Consider the following 24,942-nt stretch of genomic DNA (forward strand, 5'->3'; position numbering starts at 1 on the left):
ACAATAAAGAGCAATCCAAGCAGGATGTAGAACCAAGGGGCGCTCCAGACCCTACAATTCATGATCCATTATAGTCTAAGGATCTTCTCACATTTGAAAAGCAGGTTGTGCAGTTGTTTCCCAGGCAATGTGTGCTCTTGAATGCTTGCCCCATCTTCTGCATCAAGCAGACTGGTCAGTGTTCTTCCTTAACCACAATACATTTCTTTCTGATTTTAGCTCCTGGTCAGTGTTGTCTATTTCTACTCCTCACTGAAAAGGGTTACAAATTTCACCTTACTTTCCTTTGTACAATTTTAAATTAGTCAATCAACAATTAAATAAAAGATCTTGATTTTTTGCCTCCTGAAATTTAAAATGCCATACCTGTAATTCAATTTTGAGTTTGCATGCCAGTCACCTGAGTCAAATTACTATTGTTGTTTCCTACGGAAGTATGAGACCTGTGTCCTGAATAAATTTTGATAAATATTAAATAGAAAAAAGGAAACTCATTGGCTAAAAATGCAAACTAAATATACTTTATAAGGACAATCATATATTATGTATTTTACTAATTTCAAAAATAAGCTACTTTGTCCTCTGCCAACTTAAGCTAAGACAAGTGTGTTCCTCAGCCATCCTTTCTCAGTTTGGTTGGGATCTGGATCTTTCTATAAGATAATTTTGCATAAGAATGCTGATCTGAAAGGTGGATGTGGGACCCAGGCCAACTTGCACTCTGGGGGTGAGCATAAGTGCATCACTGCTGCAGAGCCTGCACACTGCCAGTGACCAGAGGACTCACCTTAGGAGAATCAGTAACCGGAACTGTGGCTTCTCTGGTCCAGATTGCTCCCCCAGTGTCTTTAAATTCCAGACAAGTAAGGCGTGAAGGGTGAGCTGCAGTTCACCTAACATGACAAGATTGGTCATCGTTAAAGCCAGATGCAGGCTCCAGTTTGTGGTCACAGGCTGTATTTTGTCTTAACAAATTTCAGTTTCCATCAAAGATTCAATGTTTTTGTTTTGTTTCTGCTTTATTCTTGCTTTTCCTGTCTGGTTATTAATAGGAAGTTATCAGCTTTGAGCAAACTTTAAAGAAGAGCGAAATTTTGGTTGGTGGTTTGTTTTAGTTTCAGATTTTGGAGATAAAGTCTCATGAAGGCCTGGTTGGCCTTGAGCTCATGATGTAGCCAAAGGTGATCTTGAACTCCTGATCCCCTTCTGTCCACCTCTCTGTGTTGGAATTCCAGGTGTATGTACTATCACCTGCCTTCAAGAGGAGAGGATCGTAAAAGGCAGGCACAAAAGGAGGAGGTCTGAGGGTGTTTTTGAAGCTGCTTGCCACAGCCTTTCAAATAGACTTTTAAAATGTCTCAAGCCTGTTCTATTCAGTCCTTCTTGGCGACAGCCTATGTGTAATAGATTGTCAATTCACACATGGCAAATAACTGAAGAACAATTCCCATGCAGTCCTATCAATGCCAGACCAGAGAATGATACCACAAGCCGAGCCCAGATTTCAGGATAACTGTATTCAGGAGTGTCCAACCTTTTGACACTGGGTGACTACACTGCCCTGTACAAATGTGTTGGGCCAGAATCACAGCTCTCCTGAGACGAATGCAGCCCACTGGCTACAGTTGGATACACCTCTTGGTGTCTGCCTGTGCCTACACTGTCCCCCATCTCCTAAAGCAATTATCACTTGCAGTTACCCTTTGATCATTTCACCCTTCAGTGCTGTGAGTGTCAAGAGAAGATGACTTCTTTACTTGTTCCAGAGGCTTTCAGACCTGAAAGAATACACTCAAGGACTGCACCCAGGGGCCCCATCCACACCTGAGTAGGATTTAGGTGACAACATCCTGGATGCTGGGCCTGAGGCTGATGATATTTTTACAGAGGCTCCCAGGAGGGAATGAATTTGTTTTGCATATAGGAGTAATGCAATATGCAGTCAGAAAGCAGATTGTGGCAGTTTTGAGACTTGCTACCTATGTTTTGAAACTTTCCTCATTAAGAAGTCACATTTATGTACCCTTCCTTCATGTCTGGGTGGGATTACATCTCCACGAATAGAATATAGCAGAAGTGATGTTAGATCGCTCCCAGGAGTAAGGCATACAGACCAGTGCTGCTTCTGCCTTGTTGGCTAGAACCCTCTCTCGTAGATTCCAGTGCTGCTGTCGATGTAGCTGGCTAGTTTGGGGATGCCACAGTAAATATTCCAAACTGCTGAGACAACAAGCATAGGCTAACCAGCACAGTTTCAGCCACTGAGAAGTTCCAGCTCAGGCACCAAACGTGTGAGTGAAAAAGGCCCCTGGTCATTCTAGTTCCCAGCATTGGTGTTGTGGTGCAGACAGATCACCTTGGCCACCTGTCTAAATTCCTGGACCTCAGGATCTGAGAGTGACAAAATGATGATTCTTGGTGAGTGTTCTAAGTTTAGGGATAATTTGTTAGACGTGTACAATAGCGGGCACCAGTCCAGGCAAAAACATTACAACTAAATTGGGAATGAAATATGTATTCAAGGTCAATATGGGGCTTTGGGAACAGTCAACAGTTGGTGCTCCGTATAATTGTAGAATCCAAGCTCTTCAAGTGAAATATTTGAAGAATGAATTTTTTTTTTTTTTTTTTTTTTTTTTTGGTTTTTCGAGACAGGGTTTCTCTGTGTAGCTTTGCGCCTTTCCTGGAACTCACTTGGTAGCCCAGGCTGGCCTCGAACTCACAGAGATCCGCCTGGCTCTGCCTCCCGAGTGCTGGGATTATAGGCGTGCGCCACCACCGCCCGGCGAAGATGTACACTTCTTATACACTGAAGTTTGATCAACCATCCTTACTGCAGAGACTTGATTTAACTCAACAATTCTGCATACAGACACCGCTGACACACATGATTCAGAACTAAATGGTTAATAAGGCCGCTTTAATTTCAATAGAGATAGTAACAGTAGCTCCCATCTATGCAGCAAGGGTCATTTCGCAGATACCAGGTAAGGATCCGTCTGTACCTCAGCTTTGTTCTACAAGTGAGAAGCCAGGTACCCAAAGGCAAATCATGTTTTCAAGGTCACTGAGCTATAAATCAGCTGAGATTAAATGATAATTCAGTCTTACATATCTTCATCTTTATAAAGGAAACACAATAAAATCATATATGGGAATTACATATGATATGATCACTCACAGGAAAAATTAACCTCTAAGTTGGGTTTTAACTCTATACACATAGTATTATTCTTTCCAATTACAATAATGGAACACTTTTGAGACTATCATTGTTATAACAGTACAGTCCTAATGTCCATCCAATATATCCATTTTCTACCTGTATATGTTGGTAATTATAAAATATATACATGGAAAAACATATAGTACATACAAACCAAATGCAAATAAAATATTTTTAGGCTTTAGAAATTCTTAAAGCATGTTATATTAATCCTAGTAAAAATGGCTTCTCTATATACAATACATAATCTTTAAAAATCTACCCCAAGAAACAAAACTCTTTGGTTCAGCAAAAGGACTCTAAATATGTAAATATAATTTATTAAGGATGCACTTTCTTTTTCTGGGCCTCACTTATCTGGCTTAAATCTTCAGGAAATAGATTGACTTTCTCTAAAGAATGAAAATACATGTGTGGAGTTGGTGAAGTTTGCTTTTCACATAGAATATTATCATATGAAAATACAATCAGAAGCTTGAAAGATACAGGAATTAGGAATGACACAGGATGTTGTTTCTACCCTGCCAGGATTAAAAAGATGGAGAGAAATTTGCCATCGTTTTGAAAGGAAGCAAGGAAGTGATTGGGGTCAACATCTATAAACACTCACTGGTAAAATTCTCAGGGTGTTCAATGCTTTGAAACTCCCCTATTCATTATCTGGAAGACTGCGAAGAGGAAACAGAAAGAGACTAGGTTCTGAGTGTTCCTTTTACTTCTAAAATCCTATCACATCCCCAGTAGCTTGTGTTATAATTATATACATGATTCAAATGCCTTTAAACAAAGCCGTTAACTCTACAGTGATTATAAGTATCAACACCTGCCAATGGGCTTCTCAATAAAAATTAAAAGTGCTCATTCTATTCTCCGTGTACATTAAGAGCTGATGATAGGGTTGAGCAACAGACCTCAGAGATTGAGAGAGTCAGCACCTTTCCCTATTGGGGGTCATGGTGCTCTGTCTTTGTGGGAAGGAAATGTCCTTAGTCTTTTATTCCACTATCTTTTCTACTTTGATAGTGGAAGTATTTTTTAACAAAAGGTAAAACCTTCACAAAGGCCCAATATTTAGTCATGTTTTACTTTCTAAATGATTTTTAATGAAGTTTTTGAAAAATCTCTGAGTATTACAACTGTCCAAAGGAAAAAAGAAAGATTTTGTCTAATTTTTTCTAAGTTACTAAAAATGATGTAATTATCTGATTTGATTAACTTACTTCCTTTCATACCTGGTATCACTAATATTCAAATGTTTTCTTTTCCTAGATGGCATCAGAAAAACAATTTAGACTATTTTTAGGTTATAAGAAGAGGAAATTCATGATCTTCTATTGACTACCCAAGATGTCTGGAAACCACCATTTGGGGATGTCACAATATATCCGTGGTGTCTGTTAGAGCTTTTTCTAAAGTGGTCCATATTCATCTTCTTCCTTCTATCTCGATGACTTTGGTGCTCAAGAAGAAAATACTAATTTTTTTCTTAAGATTCTAGGCAGGAGAGTGTGAGTTGAAGGGAGTATCAGATTTCAGAGAAAACTATGTTATGCCAACAAAAATAGATCTGATCATGTAAAGGGGAGGGGACTGTCTGAGACAAGTACAGAATGGAATACAGGGATAATTCACAGCATCTAAAGGAGACGTTCTCGTCCAGAACCACATCTATCCACTCTCCTGCCCCGACTAGCCAGGATTTTCTTCTCCCCAATGATCTTCCGAGAGATCTTCCAATGCTCTGAAGAGAGGATTCATCAGCACTGTGTCATTGATTCTCACAGTCCTTTTCTGTGGCACATCATCAGTTTCCTTCTGTCAGAAGTCTTTGTCCCAGCCTGACATTTCATCCGGAGGCACCCCCCTTTCAGGAGGATATTTGTCAAAGTAGCTGTGATCTATGGGGCCATTGAGCTAATGGAGAAAGGATAGAGCAAAGGTCAGGACAAAGGTGTCCAAGCGTACCAGTCCACCCAGGTCAAGCTTGCTCTACTTGAGTGCTAACATCACACTGGAGCCCCTTTCATATTACATATAAGAAAAGACTGCCAATTATCTGTCTTATGTCACAGTCTTAGGCTCAGGAGACCATCCCATTCAAAGCAAATGATTTTGTTGTTGGTTACATTCGTTAGGAGCTACAGAACATGAGGAAGTATTTTCTAAAGAAAAGGTGAAGTAAGTACTACCTACCTTCTTTTATCAAGTTAAGAAATATTTTCAAAACAAATTATTTTTAAAAATCAATATTTATCAGAGTTCCTCTCACATTTAAGTTTCTTACCAATATTGAATTTGAACAGTTAATTCATCCTTATAAAGTATACATAGCAAGCAAATGGACAATCCAAAATCTTAGTGACACTGAAATATCACTAAGAAAATAAAATGACTCTGGTATTAAATTATTTTGTAACCAAGTGGTTTCAAACTCTTTACTTAAATTACACAGCACCTAATTAAATGCTCAGATGAAAACCCACTAATGATTCCATTGTGACTTATTATGATGTGTTGGGAGTTTGGGGGCAGCTCCGGGGACTGTCACAACTATGCATCTTGGTTGTTATACTGGACAGCATAGGTTAAGAAAAAGTGGAACATCACATGACTTGAGAGAAGTGTGTCAAGAACTAAGAGGTCAATGTTCTACCAAATGTGTATGAGTGATGTCTGAAAGAATTGTGGAAGCTGTGTCTTCCATTGCACACCCATACATCGATAGCTCAGTTTTCACAAAAGTTAAACAGTAGTAGAGAATGAAATTTCTAGTCTGACATAGTCACATAAATAAAATTTTTGGACTATACTTACTATAATTTAAATACCATAGAAGGACATTTGACATCTGTTGGTCATTTAAAACATACACACACCAATATTACAACACTCCTTATTCTTCCTTTTCCATTCTGTTCTATCTATAAAAATTTTCCTTAAATGGAAAAGTTTTATGTTTGATCATCGTTCTTGATCATTCCTTTATATGCCCCATATTTTAGTTTATTTTTTCCTATTTGTGTAATAATGTAAGCATTTCTTTTAGATATAGTTATATTTTCATTTTTAGTAGCATGTGTTGTCAGATGACAAATATTTTACAACTCTTACTGCAATTAAGAATAAACTGTATTTTATCTGTGTACCTGAGCAACTCTGATGACTTTGGGATTTAGGGGACACTGGCATATAACTAATTCCTAGGAGGTGACCTTAGTGATTATCAAATAGGCAATACTATTACTTTTACTTGTGTGTGTTCATGGAGCATATGTGTGCTTTTTATGCATTTGTGGGGGTACTACACATTGCACATGTGTGTACATGCCTGTGCGTGCCAGAGGCTGATGCCAGGTGCCATTGTTCATTACTTTTTACCTTATGTTTTGAGACAGCGTCTCTCCCTGAACCTGGAGCTCATCAGTTTGGTAAGAATAGCTCCCTGGTGAGTTCCAAGGATTCTCCTGCCTCTGTCTCCCCAGCCTTAGTATTACATGCACACACTGCAATGCACAGCTTTTAACCAATCATAGTGTCTTCATGCCAGGTGCTAAGCACTTGACCAGCCTGTTCTCCAGCCCCGGAAATACAATTTAAGTCCCTATGTCATAATTAATAGGAGACTCACCTAATAAGATGTATTTCAAAAAAGCACCTAAAGTCTCTTGTGTACATGCTATCTCTCTCTCTCTCTCTCCTTCACCCTCTCCCTTTCCTCTCTATCTGTCTCCCTCTCTCAAATCTGTTTTTAAAAACTAGTTCCTAGAAACTAATCAAGGGAGTGTCACAGCAAACGCCATACCTCTCTTCGTAAAGGGGATGGAAGGTTCCGCGCTTTCAGGCCCTCCCAGTTGAAAGCATTTAACCACCTAAAAGGAGAAAATACGAAGGATATTACTCACATGACAAAGGAACAGCATTACGTAATAAATGAGTAGCACGTCAGAGTATATCTATCAATCCATTTTGTCACTCCCTACCTCCAAAAGTGCTGCTGCAAGCAGCTGGATGTTAACGGGGAAGAAGTTGTTTTGACCCATTGCATGTTAAACCCTAGTGGGCACTCACACAGCCCAGCAACCATCCTCGGTGTTTCCCTGCCACACTTAGATTCACAATTTATAGTGTATCACCTCTTCAGACTTTCAGAACTTTATTCCCGTCTGTATGGTACCCTCATTTCTTTCCATTATTTTTATTTTTAGGTTTATTTATTTTATGCGTATAAGTTTTTTGCCTGCATGCATGTATGTACATATCTAGAGGTCAGAAGAGGGTGTCAAATTTCCTTGAACTGGAATTATAGATAGTTGTGAGCCACCATGTAGGTGCTGGGAACTGAATCCAGGTCCTCTGCAAGAGCAACAAAGTACTCTTAAACCACATGACCATTCACTGGTTCTCAACCTTCCTAATGTTGGGACCCTTTACTACAGTTCCTCATGTTGTGGTGACCCCAACCATAAATTATTTCGTTGTTACTTCATAACTGTAATTTTACTACTGTTATGAATCATACTATAAATATCTGATACGCAGGATATCTGATATGCGGCCCCATGTGTAAGGGTCGTTTGACCCCAAGGGGGTCACAACCCATAGGTTGAGAACTGCTGCTTTAGACCCTACGCTTGATTCTTAATTCACTGAGAGATATGAAGTGGGGGGAGACCCATAAGAAAGAAAAAGCACTTATAGTCTCTCTCCAGCCCTTCTGCCCCCCACCCCTGTATGTCCTTCTTTCCTGGACCCTAAACAATCTTCCTACCTTCTTGCTAATGCCAGTTTCTCTACCACACACTTGACCCCATCTGTCTGCCTGGTTTATTGCTGCAATTCTCCTGTCCCTGCACTATCATGCACTGTCACTGTTGACCCTGCTAGATCATTGTAGAGAAACACCTTAATGTTGCTGTCAAATGCTCTACCGCTGAGCTATACCCCAAAGACTTCCTTTAACAACAGAACACGTCCTTTGACCCAAATTCCTCTCCAGCTCAGTCCACTTCTCTCCTTTGCTTTGGAGGAAAAAGTCCTTGAAAAGCGTTTTTCATCATTCCATACACCCATTTTCTCCTGCCTACACTGCAGTCTGTTTCAATTCCCTCCGCTCTGTTGAATTATTAAATGTTTCTGTTTTCATCATATTTGGTCTATTAGTGGCATCAGAGCCTCACTTCCTGCGACTCTTTATTCTCTTGGCTTCCGGTGCGCACTGTTGCCTGGAGACTCTTCTGGCCCTCGGAGTGCTTTTCCTCCTCTACTACTGCCATTTTCTAAGGAGGTGCATGCCCTCCACAGACCACTCCTTGAACCTCCTTTCTTTCCCTAGGTAATTCCATTCTGCTTCATGGATTTAAAAAACATTTTATACCAATGAGCCCCAAATTTTGACTAAAAAAAAAAACAACAACAACAAAAAAAACCCCATCAACCACTGCTGTTCACCGTCTCCTTTACAAGAGTGATTATTTAAATGCACCAGGCCACATCATGCCTTTGTTAAAAGTTGTTCGGTATTGTCCATTCTACTCCCTGGGAGAGGCGGTCCTCACTGTCTCGGTGAAGAAGCTCCCCAGCCTTACAAAAGTCACTCTCCCAGTACCTTCCACCACGTCACACACCCCTCCTCTCCTCTTTCTCCTTCACTTTGTTTCTCTCTTCGCCATGACTTCAAATGTCGAGGGATACTTCTCCTTTAAGGCCTTTGCACCAAATGCTGGGTTGTTTGTCCTCTGGATTGCCACATGATTCACTCCTGCAGCATTTTCAAGTCTTTTCTCAAGGATTATCTCTGCCAGTCCTTAACTGACCAGCTCGTCTAAACCCCCTTTCACCTTCTCCCCTCTTCCTTCATACTTAAGATCCTTCCTGCCTTGTTCATTTCCCGTATAAGCTGACACATGTACTATTACCTAATAAACACTAGGATGCAAGGATCTTGTTTATTCTCCACTCGAGGGTGGAGAGTTTCATCGGTTTCCTCTCTTTTTATGTCTGCAGCACTTGTCACAGGGATTGACACAGAAATGGGCTTAAGGAAATGTTGTTGGATGACTGAACAACTCTGTAGAGCAGACTTACACAGAACTTCTCCTCTAGTGTCTAAAAAGTTCCAACAAGAGAGTGCTCTACAGTGACCTGTGGGAATATTGAGTCCACTGGCAGTCAGAATTTCTTTCATTCATGTGTCCATATCATTAATCTAAACAGGGGACTCTGGTCTTCTGCATATGTGTAATGCCAGACATCTGGAGGCCTCACTTCTGAAGACAGTCTGCTCCATCTCTTAGATCTTACAAAGAACATGGAACAATACCATCCTCTATCTATTTATCATTTTTAATCGGGACATTGAGGTCAATTTAGCCAGGCAACAAATACTTAGGGAAAGACAACTTGGACCCAGGTATGGAAAAAAAAAAAGTCTTCTTATTTTTGTAAGGTGATAGGAAAAAACAGTCAATAATATAAATGCTTAATCTAAACTTAGACACTAACAAGTGTTAGGAAGATGAAAGAGAATAGTTGTAGATGGTATTGAAATGGGGGAGCGTTTGGAAGGGCTGCTTTGAACTGGGGTACTATTTAAAGAATGAAGAGAAAGGAGAAGCCATGGAAAATTCTGTGGCAAGAACCTCCCAGATGGAAAAGGAAGGAATCAACTGAGATACAAAATGCAAATAAAATAGGGGGGGAAGGATATCTAGGGGTCAGGAAGATTGTAAGGACCAGAGGTGGTGAATAACTTCAATGAAACAGTACATCAGGGCATCTGTACATATGGAACCCACAGCGACTGTGACAGCATGCAGAAGACCTGTGCGTGCTCAAACCAGACAAATTCCAGCATGGAGGAGGGAGAGAGGCAAGAAATCTCACCATTAACTGGGGAGCTATTAGCAAACGATAGCTACTGGGAGGCAGCCATCTTTCCTCAATAGTGTGAACCCCTTGGGTCAGCCACACTCGAGGGCTGCTCCTACCAAGAGTAGTTTGGAAGCACAATTTGGCGTTGAGGGGTTTAAAAAAAAAGAAGAAGAAGAAGAAGAAGAAGAAGAAGAAGAAGAAGAAGAAGAAGAAGAAGAAGAAGAAGAAGAAGAAGAAGAAGAAGAAGAAGAAGACGACTCAAAGCTGGGTAGGTAGAGTTCACAGTACAGAGGTGGATTTGAGAGTGGGAAGTGGTGAATAGGATCAAAATCCATTGTATGATGTTCTCAGAGAATTAATAAAAACATGATTAAAAATAAAAAGTAAATCTTAAAAACAAAAAGGATAAAAGGCGTCAAACAGTGAAATGCCTGATCCTATTCGGGTGTTTTGTTAGAGTTTAGGGCACAGTAAGTTTTGGAGTGACAGAAACACATTACAAAATGTTGAGGAAACAACTCAATCTGGTTCTCAAAAGGTAACTGTGGTCATGTAGAGAATGACCACAGGGGCAGGGCGGTGCAGTGGTGGCGGCTAAAGGAAGGGGACCTTTAGGAGTCTATCACAGTCCTCCTGTAGCCACGCCAGAAGTTAAGTCTTCCCTCATTTCACAGCCTCGCCTCGCTTCAGAGTTTTCATTTAGTCATTGACTGGATTTACCAATCTACACCTAACTTTAGCAATGGATGGGGAACTAGTGAGTTCCACTTTAGATGCCATTTTGATAGAAGCTCCTACAATTCTCGTTAAAAAGCAACAATGTTAGCTGATGCCTGCCTAGCCTCTGTCCCTGTGTGACGCCATAAGGTTTTGCCCCAGGACACACCTGTCAGTCTAGGCACTGTGTGGGGCACCCTCTTCTGACATTTCTGGGTACACATTTCTGCAGGACCTTCTTTTGCCACCAAATACAGGAACCAACTCTTAACACTTCTTACAATGCTCTTTATCAAAAGAACCCCGGAAATATTAATGCTAACCATCACTGTAGTTCTACTGGAGAAAATCGCCTTGCATTTCTTAGTGTACTTGAGTCAATTTGACTAATGATGACATTTCCTTAGCAAGAGCGCCCTTTGAGATTGGCTGCATGTTATGCAAAGCAAGTGCCAGAACATGCTCATATGTGAATACCATTCTGCAAAGAATCGCTGACATCAACAGCAGAGAAACTGCTTGTTTTCAGGAGATCTGTAGATGCTATTCTCAAAAGTAATGAATAGGTAAAGCATTTGATATTTCTTCCTGTCAGGAAATGGATAATTATATGCACCCAGGTTCACTAGCCTTCCTTTCAAATAGGTGTTGAGAGAGAAGACTGATGCCTCATTTCTAGGCTAGCTAATAAACAAGGGGGCAAGGATGATTTAATAAAGAATGCACAAATTGGGCAAATTCAAAGAATAGCTGCTAAGCTTAGGTATATTTTTTTAAAATACAAAGCTAGGATGAAAAGTTTTCTTTTAAAAATTAATTTTGGACAGAGGAGTATGAAAGAGACATCTTGATGTAGGGGGCATTTGGGGATTAGGGAGAAACCTGGTGTCAGGAAAAACCCCAGGAATCCACAAGGATGACCCTAGCTAAGATTCCTAGCAATAGTGGAGAGGGTGCCTGAACTAGCCATCTACTGTAATCAGATTGGTGACTACCCTAATTGTCATAGAGCCTTCATTCAGTAACTGATGGAAGCAGATGCAGAGATCCACAGTCAAGCACTGGGCTGAGCTCTAGGAGTCTTGCTGAAGAAATAGAGAAGGGATTATAAGAGCCGGGGGAGTCATGATGGGGCAACCCACAGAGACAGCTGACCTGAGCCCCTGGGAGCTCATGGACTCTGGACCAACAGTTAGGGAGCCTCCATGGGACCGACCTAGGCCCTTTGCATGCATGTGACAGTATTTGTAGCTTAGTATGTTTGTAAGGCTCCTAGCAGTGAGATCAGGACCTGTCCCTGGCACTTAGTTGGCTTTTAGGAACCTGGTCCCCATGCTGGATTACCCTGCCAGCCTTGACACAAGGGGAGGAGCTCAGTCCTGCCTCAACTTGATGTGCCATGCTTTGTTCAAGGCCATGGAAGGCCTGCCCCTTTCTGAATGAAGATGGAAGAGTGGATGGGGAAGAGGGTAGATGGAATTGGGAGGGGCAGGAAGCAGTGTGTGGGGGGGACAGTGGTCAGTATGTAAAATAAATGAAGAAAATGTTATTTAAATGAAATTAAAAAGATTTAATTTATTATTCTTTAACAATAAAATTGTGTCTGTGTGCTCCCCCACTGCATGTGTGTACACACACTTCAGTGCAGATGCCCAGTGAGAAGGCAAGAAAAAGATGTCAGATCCCCTGGGGCAGGACTTGGAGGAAGTTCTGAGCTGCTGACATAGATGCTGGGAACTGAACTCACATCCTCTGCAAGAACAGTATTCATTCTTAACCACTGAACCATCTCCCTCCAGGCCCTAAAAGAACGTTTCTGTTGTTGAATTTTAAGAATACACAGGGTAGTAAGGAAAGTGTAGACTTGGGAGATTTGCATGAAGTTTAAAGACCCCTTTATCTAGAGAGACACACAGAGACTTCCCCACCGACACCCTAAAGTTATCCCCTAGCTTGATAGCTTAGGAAGAGAGCCAGAAGAAAAGAACAGAATGAAATTCTGTTTTTTAGTTCAGAGAGCACCATGCAATCTGTTGTCTCTTGTCAGGTGTCCCCCTGCATTCTGACTCTGAAGCTGTACGTGGCAGCAATTCTGCCTGTTACAGAGAAGGAACAAATCAGCCCTCGTGGGGAAGAAAAGTCAAGTAGCAGCATCCATTTGCATGTGTACCCTGCCACAATCTAACTGCTACATTTGAAGGAGCCTCAGGTAAATAAGAAAAAAAAATCTAAAGCCAGAGCTTCTCAGCAATTAGATCCTGTTTTCCAACCACCCCAAAACAAAGCATGGCAACTCCTTAATGAGGAAGAGGAGGACAATACAATAAGAATCACTTTAATTGGTGAGACGCTTGTCACTATGAATGGTGTGTTTAAATGTCATTTTATAATGAGAAAAGAAACTGTGGTAACAGTATGAGGTGCAAGGGAGAAGGTAAATTGGATTTTAAGACCAAGAGTGAGTTTCGCAGTTGAAGGCAATCCAGAGGATGACAAAGAATAAAGGATTACAAGCGCTTTAGTGTCTGTAAAGTTCCAGATGAGCCTGTCTTCTGTCTCCCTCTCTCCTGTTTCTCTCCCTCCCTCCTTTTCTCACTAGTTCACCCTACGGGGGAGCTTGGCTTCACAATGGTGAACACATGGCTTGATTGCCAGGGGGATCACGAATTCATACAGCAGGGCTGGCAGTTGAGGATTTATTTATGTATTCACTCATTTCGCAGCAGCTGCTGTTAGAGAGAACAGAGAGCCTCCACATGCCACCGCCTCCTGGGTTCATACTGCTAATGTTCCCACCACTGGAGGGTGGGGGGTGTGGCTTGGTCATGCATGTGTGTGTTTAGCATGCATAGAACTTATCCCGATTTTATCCCTATTTCCAGCACACACACACACACACACACACACACACACACACACACACACACACACACACACACACAGGAACACCACCCCTCCATCTGAGAGGAATAAAACATTAGAGGTGTTTTTATTTTTGAAAGTGAACACATCAGCATATTCAAAGGCTTGCAATAATGGAATTCTCACACTCATATGTGGGACCATTAAAGTATAGCTACAGGTGAAATTTTCTGCCTACAAATTGTAAGCAAAAATGAAAACATCCTGAAAATTCCAGGACTTGCCAAGGACTCTGTAAAAAGCATAAATCTTAAAGGTTCAAAGTGCCACATTTGAATATTTAATCAAGTTAGAGGGGATGTCAAGGAAGTTATCAGGGGTCTAAAAGCCATTAAAGGGGAATGATAAATCACCCCTGAGAATGACTCATTATTGTAGTTCTGTGCAAATCAATGTACTTCAAAGGAAAAGAAAATTGATGTTTCAGAGCTTAGAGAAACATTCAAAGGACATTATATTTTAAATGAATATGTAATATTATTTAAAACTGAAATGGTATACAGGTGACTTATGATAAGTCACATACTGACAAAAACTAATGTAATTTGAAAATATATTAAATAAAAAAGATTTAACAACTTAAAATAAAGAGCACCATAAGGAACACAGTCAACTACTCTCCCTGTCTTGGGCACTGTGGGTCACAGCTGCAGGCTAACATCTTAAGAGAGTACTTTACTCATCACTTGCTGCAGAAAAGATTTTACAAAGTCAGGACATGGTTTCTGTGGTGAGCTATTTAGACATTAGCAGGCTTTAAAGACACTGGCCCTGGGCCCCTCCCTCACAGAGCACAGCATGGAACGCCAAGGATTAGAGCTGCAGGACTTCAATTATTTTTAGATGACCTGAGTCATTTCTCTGGCCCTGGAGATGTGACCTCCTGAACCACCCAGAAAGCCATCAATACTATCTACAACAGGACCCGCAAGCCCCAAGCCTTGTAAGACTGCAGTCTAGCAAGAGCCTTGACAAACCATTGCCCCACCTGTAAGAGAGAACCCAAGTAAGCTTGTCAGTCTGGACAGGAACATGCCCCTCAGGAAAGCTGTCTGTCCACAGTCTTATGGAATAATTATAAAACCTAACTAAATATAAAGGCCTAGGCAATGGTCCTGCTCGCCTTGTCTATTCTCATCGTGACACAAGAGTGCTCTGCTCTGCCATAGTCCCTTTGGCCACTGCACACTCTTATTCCTTGGAGCCCCACTTTATTCTGTAATAAAATTCCCCCTATCTTTTATATTACATGTGTCTCTTGTGAATTCTTTTAAGGGAGTTGTAAGGATTGAAGACAGGTGAGGCCAGAGCAAGATCCTGCCGTAGTTCCTACTAAATACATTTCTTTCACAGCACCATAAAGTAAAAAACTCATTGGTCAGTGTTGTTTAACAGTGGGTTAAGCTGTATTATTCTCTTCTGCACCTCTGCGAGAATTATATCCCATTTTATTTACAAATTCAATGCCAAAAATATTATTTAATCCCTTTACAGAAGCTAGGTTAATATTAATAAAAATAACATTGGATATATACTGTTTCTATGACTGAAAGATGTGATTTTATAGCTTTCTAAAATAACTTCTCATTCTTGACATAAATTTCTATCATTAAAGAAATCATTTTGAGACTGATTTGGGCAAGTACTACTAGCAAACTACAAAGAAAAAAAACTGAAAACCGAAACACCCAAAAGTTGAAAGCCAGTAAAGTGAGCATGGGGGTCTCCTGAGAGAACCTGCTGTGGGATGTCTTTCTGTATGCTGTGAATATGTGTTGCTTTGATTGGTTGATAAATAAAGTTGCATTGGCCTTTGGCAGGGCAGCTTAGAGGCAGACGGGAAATCCAAGCAGATACACAAAGAAGGGAGAAGAGGGGAGACACCAGCCACAGCTGGAGGAGAAGCAAGATGCCAGCAGACCAGTAACGCCACCGCCATGTGGCAAAACACAGATTAATAGAAATGGGTTAATTTAAGATGAAAGAGCTGGCTAGGAAGAAGCTCGCATAGGCCATACAGTTTGTAAATAATGTTAAGCCTCTGAGTGATTATTTTATAAGTGGCTGCAGGACCACACGACTAGGTGGACCCTGAGAAAACTTACGGCTACAATAACCTGTCATGATCACCTCAGGTGCTGGTGACTTATATGTCAGTTTGATATCAGATAAGATCGTTTGGGAAGAGGGAACCTCAACTGAGAAAATGCTTCCCCCAGATCAGCCTGTGGGCAAGCCAGTAAGCAGCACTCCTCCATGGCCTCTGCATCAGTTCTTGCTTTGACTTCCCTGGATGATGGTCTACAAGCTGTCAGATGAAATAAACCCTCTCCTCCCCAAGTTACTTTGGGCCACGGTATTTATCACAGCAATAGAAACCCTAACTAAGACACTTGGTTATTCTGTATATTTCTATGTTTATCTTGGCCACAAAGAAAATCAGTACCTGTGTTTCTTAATGTCGTTGATCCCGTTCTTCAGATTCCCCAGCCTTTCTGTTGGATTTTGCCTGAAATAATTTATGAAAGAAGTTTATAATAATAATAATAATAATAATAATAATAATAATAATATAATAAGTGGTTTTGATAAGAGAGTAACATTTGTTTTTAAATCCATTCACTCAATAACTTTCATCAGCTCCCACTGTGTGGGTCAGCCACTTGAGCACAGGGAGAGAAGGAAGTCATGGCCCTCCCACAGAGGAGCCACAGCTGAGTGTCCATACATCTATCAGTTCTTTATGTGAGCTGTGAATAGATGCTGAATAAAATACTATCTTTCTAACTCAGCTAAGAAAACTGGGAAATACTTTAGAGTTTCATTTACATCTAAGCTGCAATCTTAGAAATGTGGAGGTATTCCTACTGGTAATGCCCAACCTAGGTTTTATGATTTACTAACTTTAAATCCTTCAAAAATTTCTTCAAAGGTAGAGCAGGGGGGCACCACAGCACATTGCAGTTTAAGCAAAACAAAACAAAAAACTCTGGAAGTTTCCAATATTTTTCTGAAAAATGATGGTTTCCGTAGTAAGTAGAAGGCTGCAATAATTTAAAAGAAGACTAGAGAAACATTTTTTTTAAAGACTATTGGGCTTGGAGAGATAACTCGGTGAGTAAGAACACTCACTGACTGTTCTTCCAGGGGACTCAAGTTCAAGTCCTAGCCAACACATGATAGCTCACAATCCTCAACTCTAGCCCCAGGAGACAAAATGCTTTTTTCTGACCTCTGTGGCCACCAGGCATGCACATGGTGCACAGACATGCTTGCAAGTAAAATACCCAGACACATAAAATAAAGATAAATAAATCTTTTCTTGAAAGCTGGTTTTAAAAGAGAGAGAAAAGAAAAGGAATATTAAGAAGCTGGAGAGATGGCTCAGGGGTTAAGGAAACGTGTTGCTCTTCCAGAGGACCTGTGTTGGATCCCCAGCACCCACATGACAGCTCACAACAGTCTGTAACTCCAGTTCCAGATCTGATGACATCTTCCAGCCTCCAAGGGCACCAGGTATGCACTTGCGCACAGATACACACTCAGTCAACATACACAAAATTTTCAAAAATATTTTTTTAATTTAAAAACTTTCTTAAGTTCTAACAGCAACATCAAAAGTTGAAGTAGCGAACACAGAAACCTAACTGTCAAGTGTTCCCACATCGCACAGCAGGTGAAACCCTTCACGCTTGCCCTAACATGAGGCACTGTTGCTGGCCGTTCTCACCTGCAAAGCCTCCGAATCAAATCCTCAGGTCTCCGTGTTATCTTTCTGGGGAAATCCATTTTTTCAATTCCTTTGAGAATCAAATTGTAGGTCATCATTTGGTCTATTCCAGAAAAGGGTGGGCTGGAGAAGATGCAAAAACAGGACACATTTCAACGAGTGTCTGAGAGAACTTTGCTTCTCTTTTCCTACATCTCTTCCTCCTCCTTCCTGTCTCTCTAACCCTCTCCTCCCCTGTTAGTTACCTTACAACAGATTTGGATATAGTTTGGTAAAACCTTCTACCAATTTCATATCACTTAAATAATCCCCACAGGTAACATGTCAAGTGGTGATAATCACTAAAAGGAAAGCCGAGGAGACAGAGAGGGTGGGTGAGTGTGACTTTCTTCTTTTCTTTTTTTAAAACGGTGAGTAGGAAAAGCCTCTTCTTTGAGCTGACAAGAGAGAAGTCTGACTGAACCGAGGGAGTGGATGAGCTACACACTTGTTTGTGGGCACTGAATTCTGAGACAGGAAGTGCGAAGGAATGTGTCGGGGGTAGGCAGCCGTGGGCAGCGGAGGTGGTGAGGTGAGCAAGCTGTGAGGGGTGTGAGAAATTACAGCAGCAGCATACGTATTTAGTGGGCTACAGTAAGGAACTGGGGATGCATTCTGAGTCAGCAGTATAACTTACAGTGTCTCCACTCATCTGTTTTTAATACAAGAAATAAAGTAAGGTATGGGGTGGGGAGCCTGGCAGGCTGGCTGTGGGAAGTAGTGTTGAAAGTGGTGAAATAGACATGGCTCTATCTACACCATGAAATGTACTACTTATGTCCCTTTGTCAAATTTATATGTGGAAGGGATGGTACCAGGGAGCTAATGAAGCTAATTAGGTTGAGGATGGGGTCATCAATGAATAGGTTTAGTGACCTTCTGAGTCGGAATACTGTCTGTCCATCTTTTTCCATCCCATAAGAAGTCAGAGGTCTGCAACTAGAAGAGAGTCTTCACTAGAACTAAACTCTTTGCTGAGGCTTCCAGCCTCCCAAATTGCAAGAAATAAATGATCTTTAAACAAATAAAAAAAAATAAACCCAGCCAGCTTACAGTATTTTGTTATAGACCCTGAACTAAGGCTGAAGATAAAGCTCTTAGGATTTGCTAATGTAGTGGATATAGTGTTAAAGAGAGAAAAGGGATTCAAGAACGATGTTGGGTCAGAGTACCCACAGAATGAAATTATTGTCATTAAGAGCAACAAACTAGGATAGAGGAGAGTGCTGTCATTTGGACCTGGGCTATTGCCCTGATCCCTTTTCGTCTCACAATAGGGAAGTGATGACTTTGAGACTGAGGCATACTGAAAAAAAGTTAGGCCACTGGGGAGATGACCTTGACTGGGATATTGGGGTACTCATCTCCTCCTCTATGTGTTCTGGCCACCACACAGTGAACAGAACTCCTTTTCCACATGTTCCTGTTATAATGGAGCACAGGGTCAGTGAGCCATAGAATGAAACTAGGAACTAGAAGAAATCTCTCCTTCCTCCTAAATGATCTCTGGTATTTCACCACAGCAATGGAAAGCCAAGTGACTCAGCAGCAGTGCAGCCAGTTACAGGGAAGATAACCAGGATTGTGTTCCAGAACCATATGGAACTGCTGGGCAGGCAGTTGGATTTATGAGCCTAGCACTGAGGAAGGACACTAAGGAATTATGCCTTGGGTCATCTCATAAGGTTTATGGCCATAGGACTCGAGGATATTACCCTATGAGTGTTAGATGGAAAAGAGGCCAAGGACTGACTGGTCTAATGTTAATCTATCAGGAAAACAAGAAGAATCTGGAATGGAGACAGTGCAGGAGCTATCTATGTAGGTTAAGGAAGGGGAAAGAGGCCCTGGAACCACCAAGGAGAGTATTTCAAGGAATGCTGGGTAAAACCTGGTTGAGATGTAGCCACCAAAGTTGGGTAACATTTTAATTCACATATCACTTTGATTTCTAAAACACTTTCTTGTCTGGTCGAATATGCCATTTAAATTTTGAAAATTAAGATGATCTAACTGCTCTGCTGTACCTCAACCATGCTTGTGCCCGTTGGAAACTGACAGTATTTTCACTCTAGGTACAAAATAAAATGTAAAAGGAAAATAAAGCCTTGAAGCAAAGGCAATGTGTCAACTTTTCACTACCCAATGCCTCATGTGTGAAGAAAATGAAGTAGGAAACAAAGCCATCAGTATGACATCTTCAGTACACACACACACACACACACACACACACACACACACACACACACACACACACGTGCATATTTACAACTGTGTTTCTTTCTTTCTTTGGTTCTTTTTTTTTTCTTTCCATTTTCCCTTATATCCTTAAACACTAGGTTACACAGTTAAAAAGGCACTTCTTCTGCCCTACCCTGAAAACGTTTGGCAAAATATCTCTCTAATGCCTTTATGACAGTTCAAGGCCACCTGAGCAGTTCCAGGCTGTTGTACTTTCTCTCCCTCCTTTACTTCCCCATTTTATTTTGCTATTCTACATGACACATTCTCCAGCTGACAAGGACTGACGGATGAACTTTCCAGTAGCTCCAAGAACCACTATGTCACTACCTCTCCCCTAGAAATTTCTAAGACAAGGAAAAAAAATGTTGGAAAGAACCCAGGGTTAGCCACACCTCAACAAACTTGTCTTTCTCACTGATTACCAGGAAATTTTCCGTTTTTCCTTCCACATCTTAAATGATAAATACTTGAACATTGTTATAGATAATGAATACTGACTCAAATAAAATACAGATTTGCATTTCCCCAGTGTATGTGGCCAAAGATGTGAACCATGGCGTGGGTAATTTAACACTGAGTTAAATGCTAAAATTGAAGTATTTAAGACATTTAAGAAGATCATAGCTTAGTGGTAGAGTACTTTGTTAGAGTGTATAAAACCCTGTTTAAGTCCTTACTGTGGCAAAAAGAAGAAAGTTCGAGAAGATTCTATGAAATATGTTTTGTCACGTGTATGTTGATATTTACATCCCCCACTAAGGGACCCATTTCAGTATTACTTAGAAAATTCCAAGTGCAAATCTCTCTGAAACTAACATTGAGCACAATTGGCTATAAAGGGTCATAAAGCACACATGTGTCATGGAAAGTACCTCACAGGGAGGGCCAGAAGGTCTGGGATCAAATTACTGATCTCAGGCAGAAAGCTTTGTGGCCTAGTTGTCTAACCTGTATGATTTAAACCATAAAATAATCCAAAAAAAAATGTGAATCATAAAATAATAATAAAAACTCCTACCTCATCTAGTCAATATAAGTGTGTGAAAACTAAGCTAGATTGTATGTATATACGCTTTGCCAACAGTGAAGTAGTTTACAAATGTGGAGTATGCTGTGTTTTCTTTGCACATGTGTGTGCCTGTATGCATTTGTGGGTGAACACACACACTGTACTGTGTTGAATATTTAAAACCACAGCGGATTCATTCATCTCATCTTTTCATCTCTTTGGGAATGACAATCCACTCTTAACTGCTGAATCCCATGCTGCGTCTTGACTCCGTTCATTAGCACCTTGGAAAAGAGTTGGCAGGGTATTTAAAATTTAAATTCAGCATTGTGGTTTTCTCTGAGCATTTCTGGTTAATGACATCTGGGGAGATGGAAGGATCTGGCTAAATTTAGTGTGATTGATCAGTAAATTTTACTGAACTAGGAAAACAGTTTTCATCATTTATTTAAAAAGAAAGAAATTCCATTAAATCCAAAGCTTTCATTGTTCTGGATTATAAAACTTTCACATACTGAATATGTTATCTGTAACAATGAAACTTGCCATTTTAGGTAAACTATAACAGTTCTATACTTCTTTGCTTTAACTGAATCTTTTATCTATATTTTACACTTCTTATCCAAGCCCTGTATTTGAAGCAATGTACAGAGGAGAATGTGAAATCTATAAAAAAAATATTTCCAGGTTGTTAAATTTTATATTTTTATCATTAGTGAATTATTTTGGGCTGCTCTGAAGACAAGGCTGGACAAGACTGCACTAACTGCAGATTCACACTTACTTGCCCGTTAGGAGCTCATACACTAGAATTCCCAGGGACCAGAAGTCCACACTGAAGTCATGTCCTTTGTTGAGAATGACCTCAGGGGCCACGTACTCTGGAGTCCCACAGAATGTCCATGTTTTCTGCCCAGAACCGATCTTCTTGGCGAATCCAAAGTCAACCTGGGACAGGATATCAAATAAAACTTAAGATGTTATAAAATATATGCATGCTACTTTTAAGTTTTCTGTTAATTCTATGAGTTTTCATATAACCCAAACTTTCCTTCAACACACACACACACACACACACACACACACACACACACACACACACCATCTCAGATATTTCTCTCTAAGTTATATGTCCATCAAGTTGTTCAGAGATGGTTTCATCACATATACCTCATTACCCTTGAAGACAATTCAAATTCATTCTTATGATCCCAGCAAACAAGTCTAAAGTATATTTTAATTTGCTGGCTTATCTAATGGCTTAAATAGAGAAGCAGGGAATGATAGAAACATGTGCCTTTAAAACTCCACCAGGGATTAAAATAATAGCAAAGTTGAGAGTTTGGGAAAGACTCTATTATTAAGAAGGGAGGCTAAAACCTCTGCCTAGTCCCAAAGATAAACTTCACAATGTGTACCTTTTGTCTATTTCAGCAGCCCAAAGCAAAGTGAGCAACATCTTTCCTGAATTTTCTCTGAGCTCCAAACACTTCTGGTCCCCACTAGCAAGGTGGGTGGTAGATAGTACCAGCATTAATTGACTTATTCTGAAAATGTAGGGTCAGCACCCACTCCAACTTAGATTTTGTTCTAAGCTCATCATATTGAGTTCACCATGAGAAGCTGAGTGCTGGGAAAATTATGCATGCACAGTTAACACAGCATTCTATGATACACAACAGGGAAAAAAGTACAACCTCAGAGTGAAAAGAAAAAAGAGTTAACATCCAGAAGATTAGTGAGATAGGGCTGGGAGGGCGTGAGTGCCATCGGGAGGCGACACCTGAGGTTGTCCCTGACTAGGGGTTAGGAACTCTTCCTTGATAGGGAGTCAGTGCTCCCTTCCTCTGCCTTTTGGAATGTATCTCTCACTTCTCCAAACTTTTACCCAACGAGCTCTGCAGAACGGACAAGAAAGGAGGCCAGAGCTTCCTCAGCCTCTCACTGAATGGTGCAGTGTGTCTAACTGAAACCCAGTCCTGCAGGACAACAGTTGACGTCCTTGCACAGGACGGAGGTGAGCATGTACCCATTCACCTCTAATGCACACTGACTTCATCTTCACTTTTTCTACTTCCCTCAGGTAACAGGCATAAAAATTGTTTCTGGGCTCACCATGCCCATTTTAATGGCTGGATCGTATGTGGATAATTTCAATAACATGGCAGTAATCTATGCTTAAAAGTGAAGAGAGGCCAGATGGAGGTGGTGCATGCCTTTAATCTTAGGACTCGGGAGGCAGAGAGAGGCAGGCGGATCTCTGTGAGTTCGAAGCCAGCCTGGTCTACAGAGCGAGATCTAGGACAGGCACCAAAACTACACAGAGAAACCCTGTCTCAAAAAACCAAAAAACAAACAAAAAAAAAAGTGGAGAGAGTTAACATCAGAATCAGCCCTTACTTCAAAAAGTGGGGGCCAGAAACTAAAACATTTAACTCCTGTGTTTGTTCAAATGTTCATGTTTAAAGTGTTTGTTTTTCCTTAAAGAAATCTCTTAGAAACTACCCACACCCTTTCTGAGACTTTTTCATACTTATCACATAGTAGCAAAGATTTCTTTATTGAAAAAAGAGAATTCAAACAACTTAATTCAAAGTGAGTTTTTCCTGTTTGCCTTCAACTACACAGCATGACTCACAAAGATTAAATCTGAGAGATGTCTGGGAATATTATAAAATTAAACTCTGTAACCAGCTGAGATGAGAACATCTACATATTCCTCAGAGAAAGAAACAATAATGAAAGCCCTAGCTAGTTTTTTAAAGACTGGAACTTAAGAGGTGAAAACACAGCACTTATAGCTGCAGTTGTATAAATGCATATACAAAAACATTGCATTTTGTTGGTTTATAACAGCTTCTAGACTGTTTTTTAATTCCATTTAATTTCCCTTTTAAGAATTACTAGAAGTTCATTGGTTATTTAGGAGAGCTATTTTAATTTTTAGAATAATATATTTTAATTTGAATTGCTGATATGCTCTTGCAATATTTGCATATTGGCTCAATGAGGTGGTAATAATTATATTAACATTCCAAGATTTACAAAATTGTATCACTTTCTTTCTCTACTTGAGTCAAGCCAACTTTGATGTAATACATTTAGCCAGGATAAGTTGGCATTCAGAGCAACCCAAAATTCTCGCTAAAATACTTCTATGTCAAGTTCTGTGCATTTTCTACCAGAGGCAAGCTCCCCCACCCCATCTCAGCACCATGGCTACACCAGGGAGGCTTTCTCCTTCTCCTCTAGATGGTAGAAAGGTAAGCTTCTCTTAATTTTATTCAGTGACACTCAGTGATCATCATCCTATAGCCAGTACCAGGACATATACAACGCTCTAGTTCTCAAGGAGCTTCTATCAAAAAGAAGAGAAAAATAGTGAGCCTGGAAATGTACCATGATAATGATATGATGTCACATGATGAGACATGCTGTGGAGAAACACACAGAAGATTTAGGTGCAGAGACCAAGATGAATTGCACTTGAAATAAAGTGACCAGAAGAACATACTTCAATAAGGTAGCATTTGAGCAGATTTGAACAGAAATCTGAATGAAATAAGAGAGAGTTCTGTAACTATTCTGAGGAAGAGGGTCTTTCCAGGAGGAAGAGACAGCACAAAGGCCTAAGAAGCCAACACTGGTGGTCAGTTCAAGGTCTGCCAAGGTCAATGTGACTGGGCCATGGTACATGGAGGCAAGGGAGGCAGAAAAGACATGTAGATCTGACATGGGTTTGTAAACCACCAAAAGCCCTTTGGAAGAAAGAGTATGATGATTCATGTCCTCAAGGGATCATAGGGAGAAGAAAGCTGACACCCTCTCCCTTTATTTCCAAATTCTGGTTGAAAAACTAGGCTTTGGGGATCTCTAGAAAAGGTATTCACAGATTTTTAATGGTCTGCATTAAATTTCCGCTACTAGAATGGCTTACATTGAGCTGAGAGCTTTCAAACATATTTCTAATGGCTGAAATAAACTAGAAGGATTTGAGGTACTTCCAAATCTGGAGCCATGATTGCATCATTCAGAAACAGAAAAATCACCACATGGCTTCTTAAAGCTGTGTCCAGCAGCAATGATATTTTTTTTTCCCCCTCAGAAGTGTCTCTCTGGGGTAGCAAATTTCTCAGATAGTGGTTCATTCACATAAGAAATGGGCACAAAGTGACCAGTCTAATT

The 24,942-nt window shown here is 40.5% G+C and overlaps 1 protein-coding gene across 3 annotated transcripts in view; it reads right to left on the reverse strand.

The window, feature by feature from the left end:
* Positions 1-2,891: 2,891 nt before the first annotated feature.
* Prkg2 (protein kinase cGMP-dependent 2) overlaps positions 2,892-24,942 on the reverse strand; it is a 103,103-nt gene continuing 81,052 nt past the window's right edge. For all 3 annotated transcript variants that reach the window (XM_052735438.1, XM_052735437.1, XM_052735439.1), the window contains 5 exons: positions 21,542-21,705; positions 17,466-17,588; positions 16,182-16,244; positions 7,029-7,095; positions 2,892-5,140 (listed from right to left, as the gene is read on the reverse strand). In XM_052735438.1, coding sequence (XP_052591398.1) covers positions 5,045-5,140; positions 7,029-7,095; positions 16,182-16,244; positions 17,466-17,588; positions 21,542-21,705 — 513 coding nt within the window. In that variant the 3' untranslated portion in view covers positions 2,892-5,044. The remainder of the gene's footprint in view (positions 5,141-7,028; positions 7,096-16,181; positions 16,245-17,465; positions 17,589-21,541; positions 21,706-24,942) is intronic.

The sequence above is a fragment of the Peromyscus californicus genome, unplaced genomic scaffold, assembly GCF_007827085.1.
Source record: "Peromyscus californicus insignis strain IS unplaced genomic scaffold, ASM782708v3 Scaffold_13__1_contigs__length_99412109, whole genome shotgun sequence".
NCBI classification, from domain to species: Eukaryota; Metazoa; Chordata; class Mammalia; order Rodentia; family Cricetidae; genus Peromyscus; species Peromyscus californicus.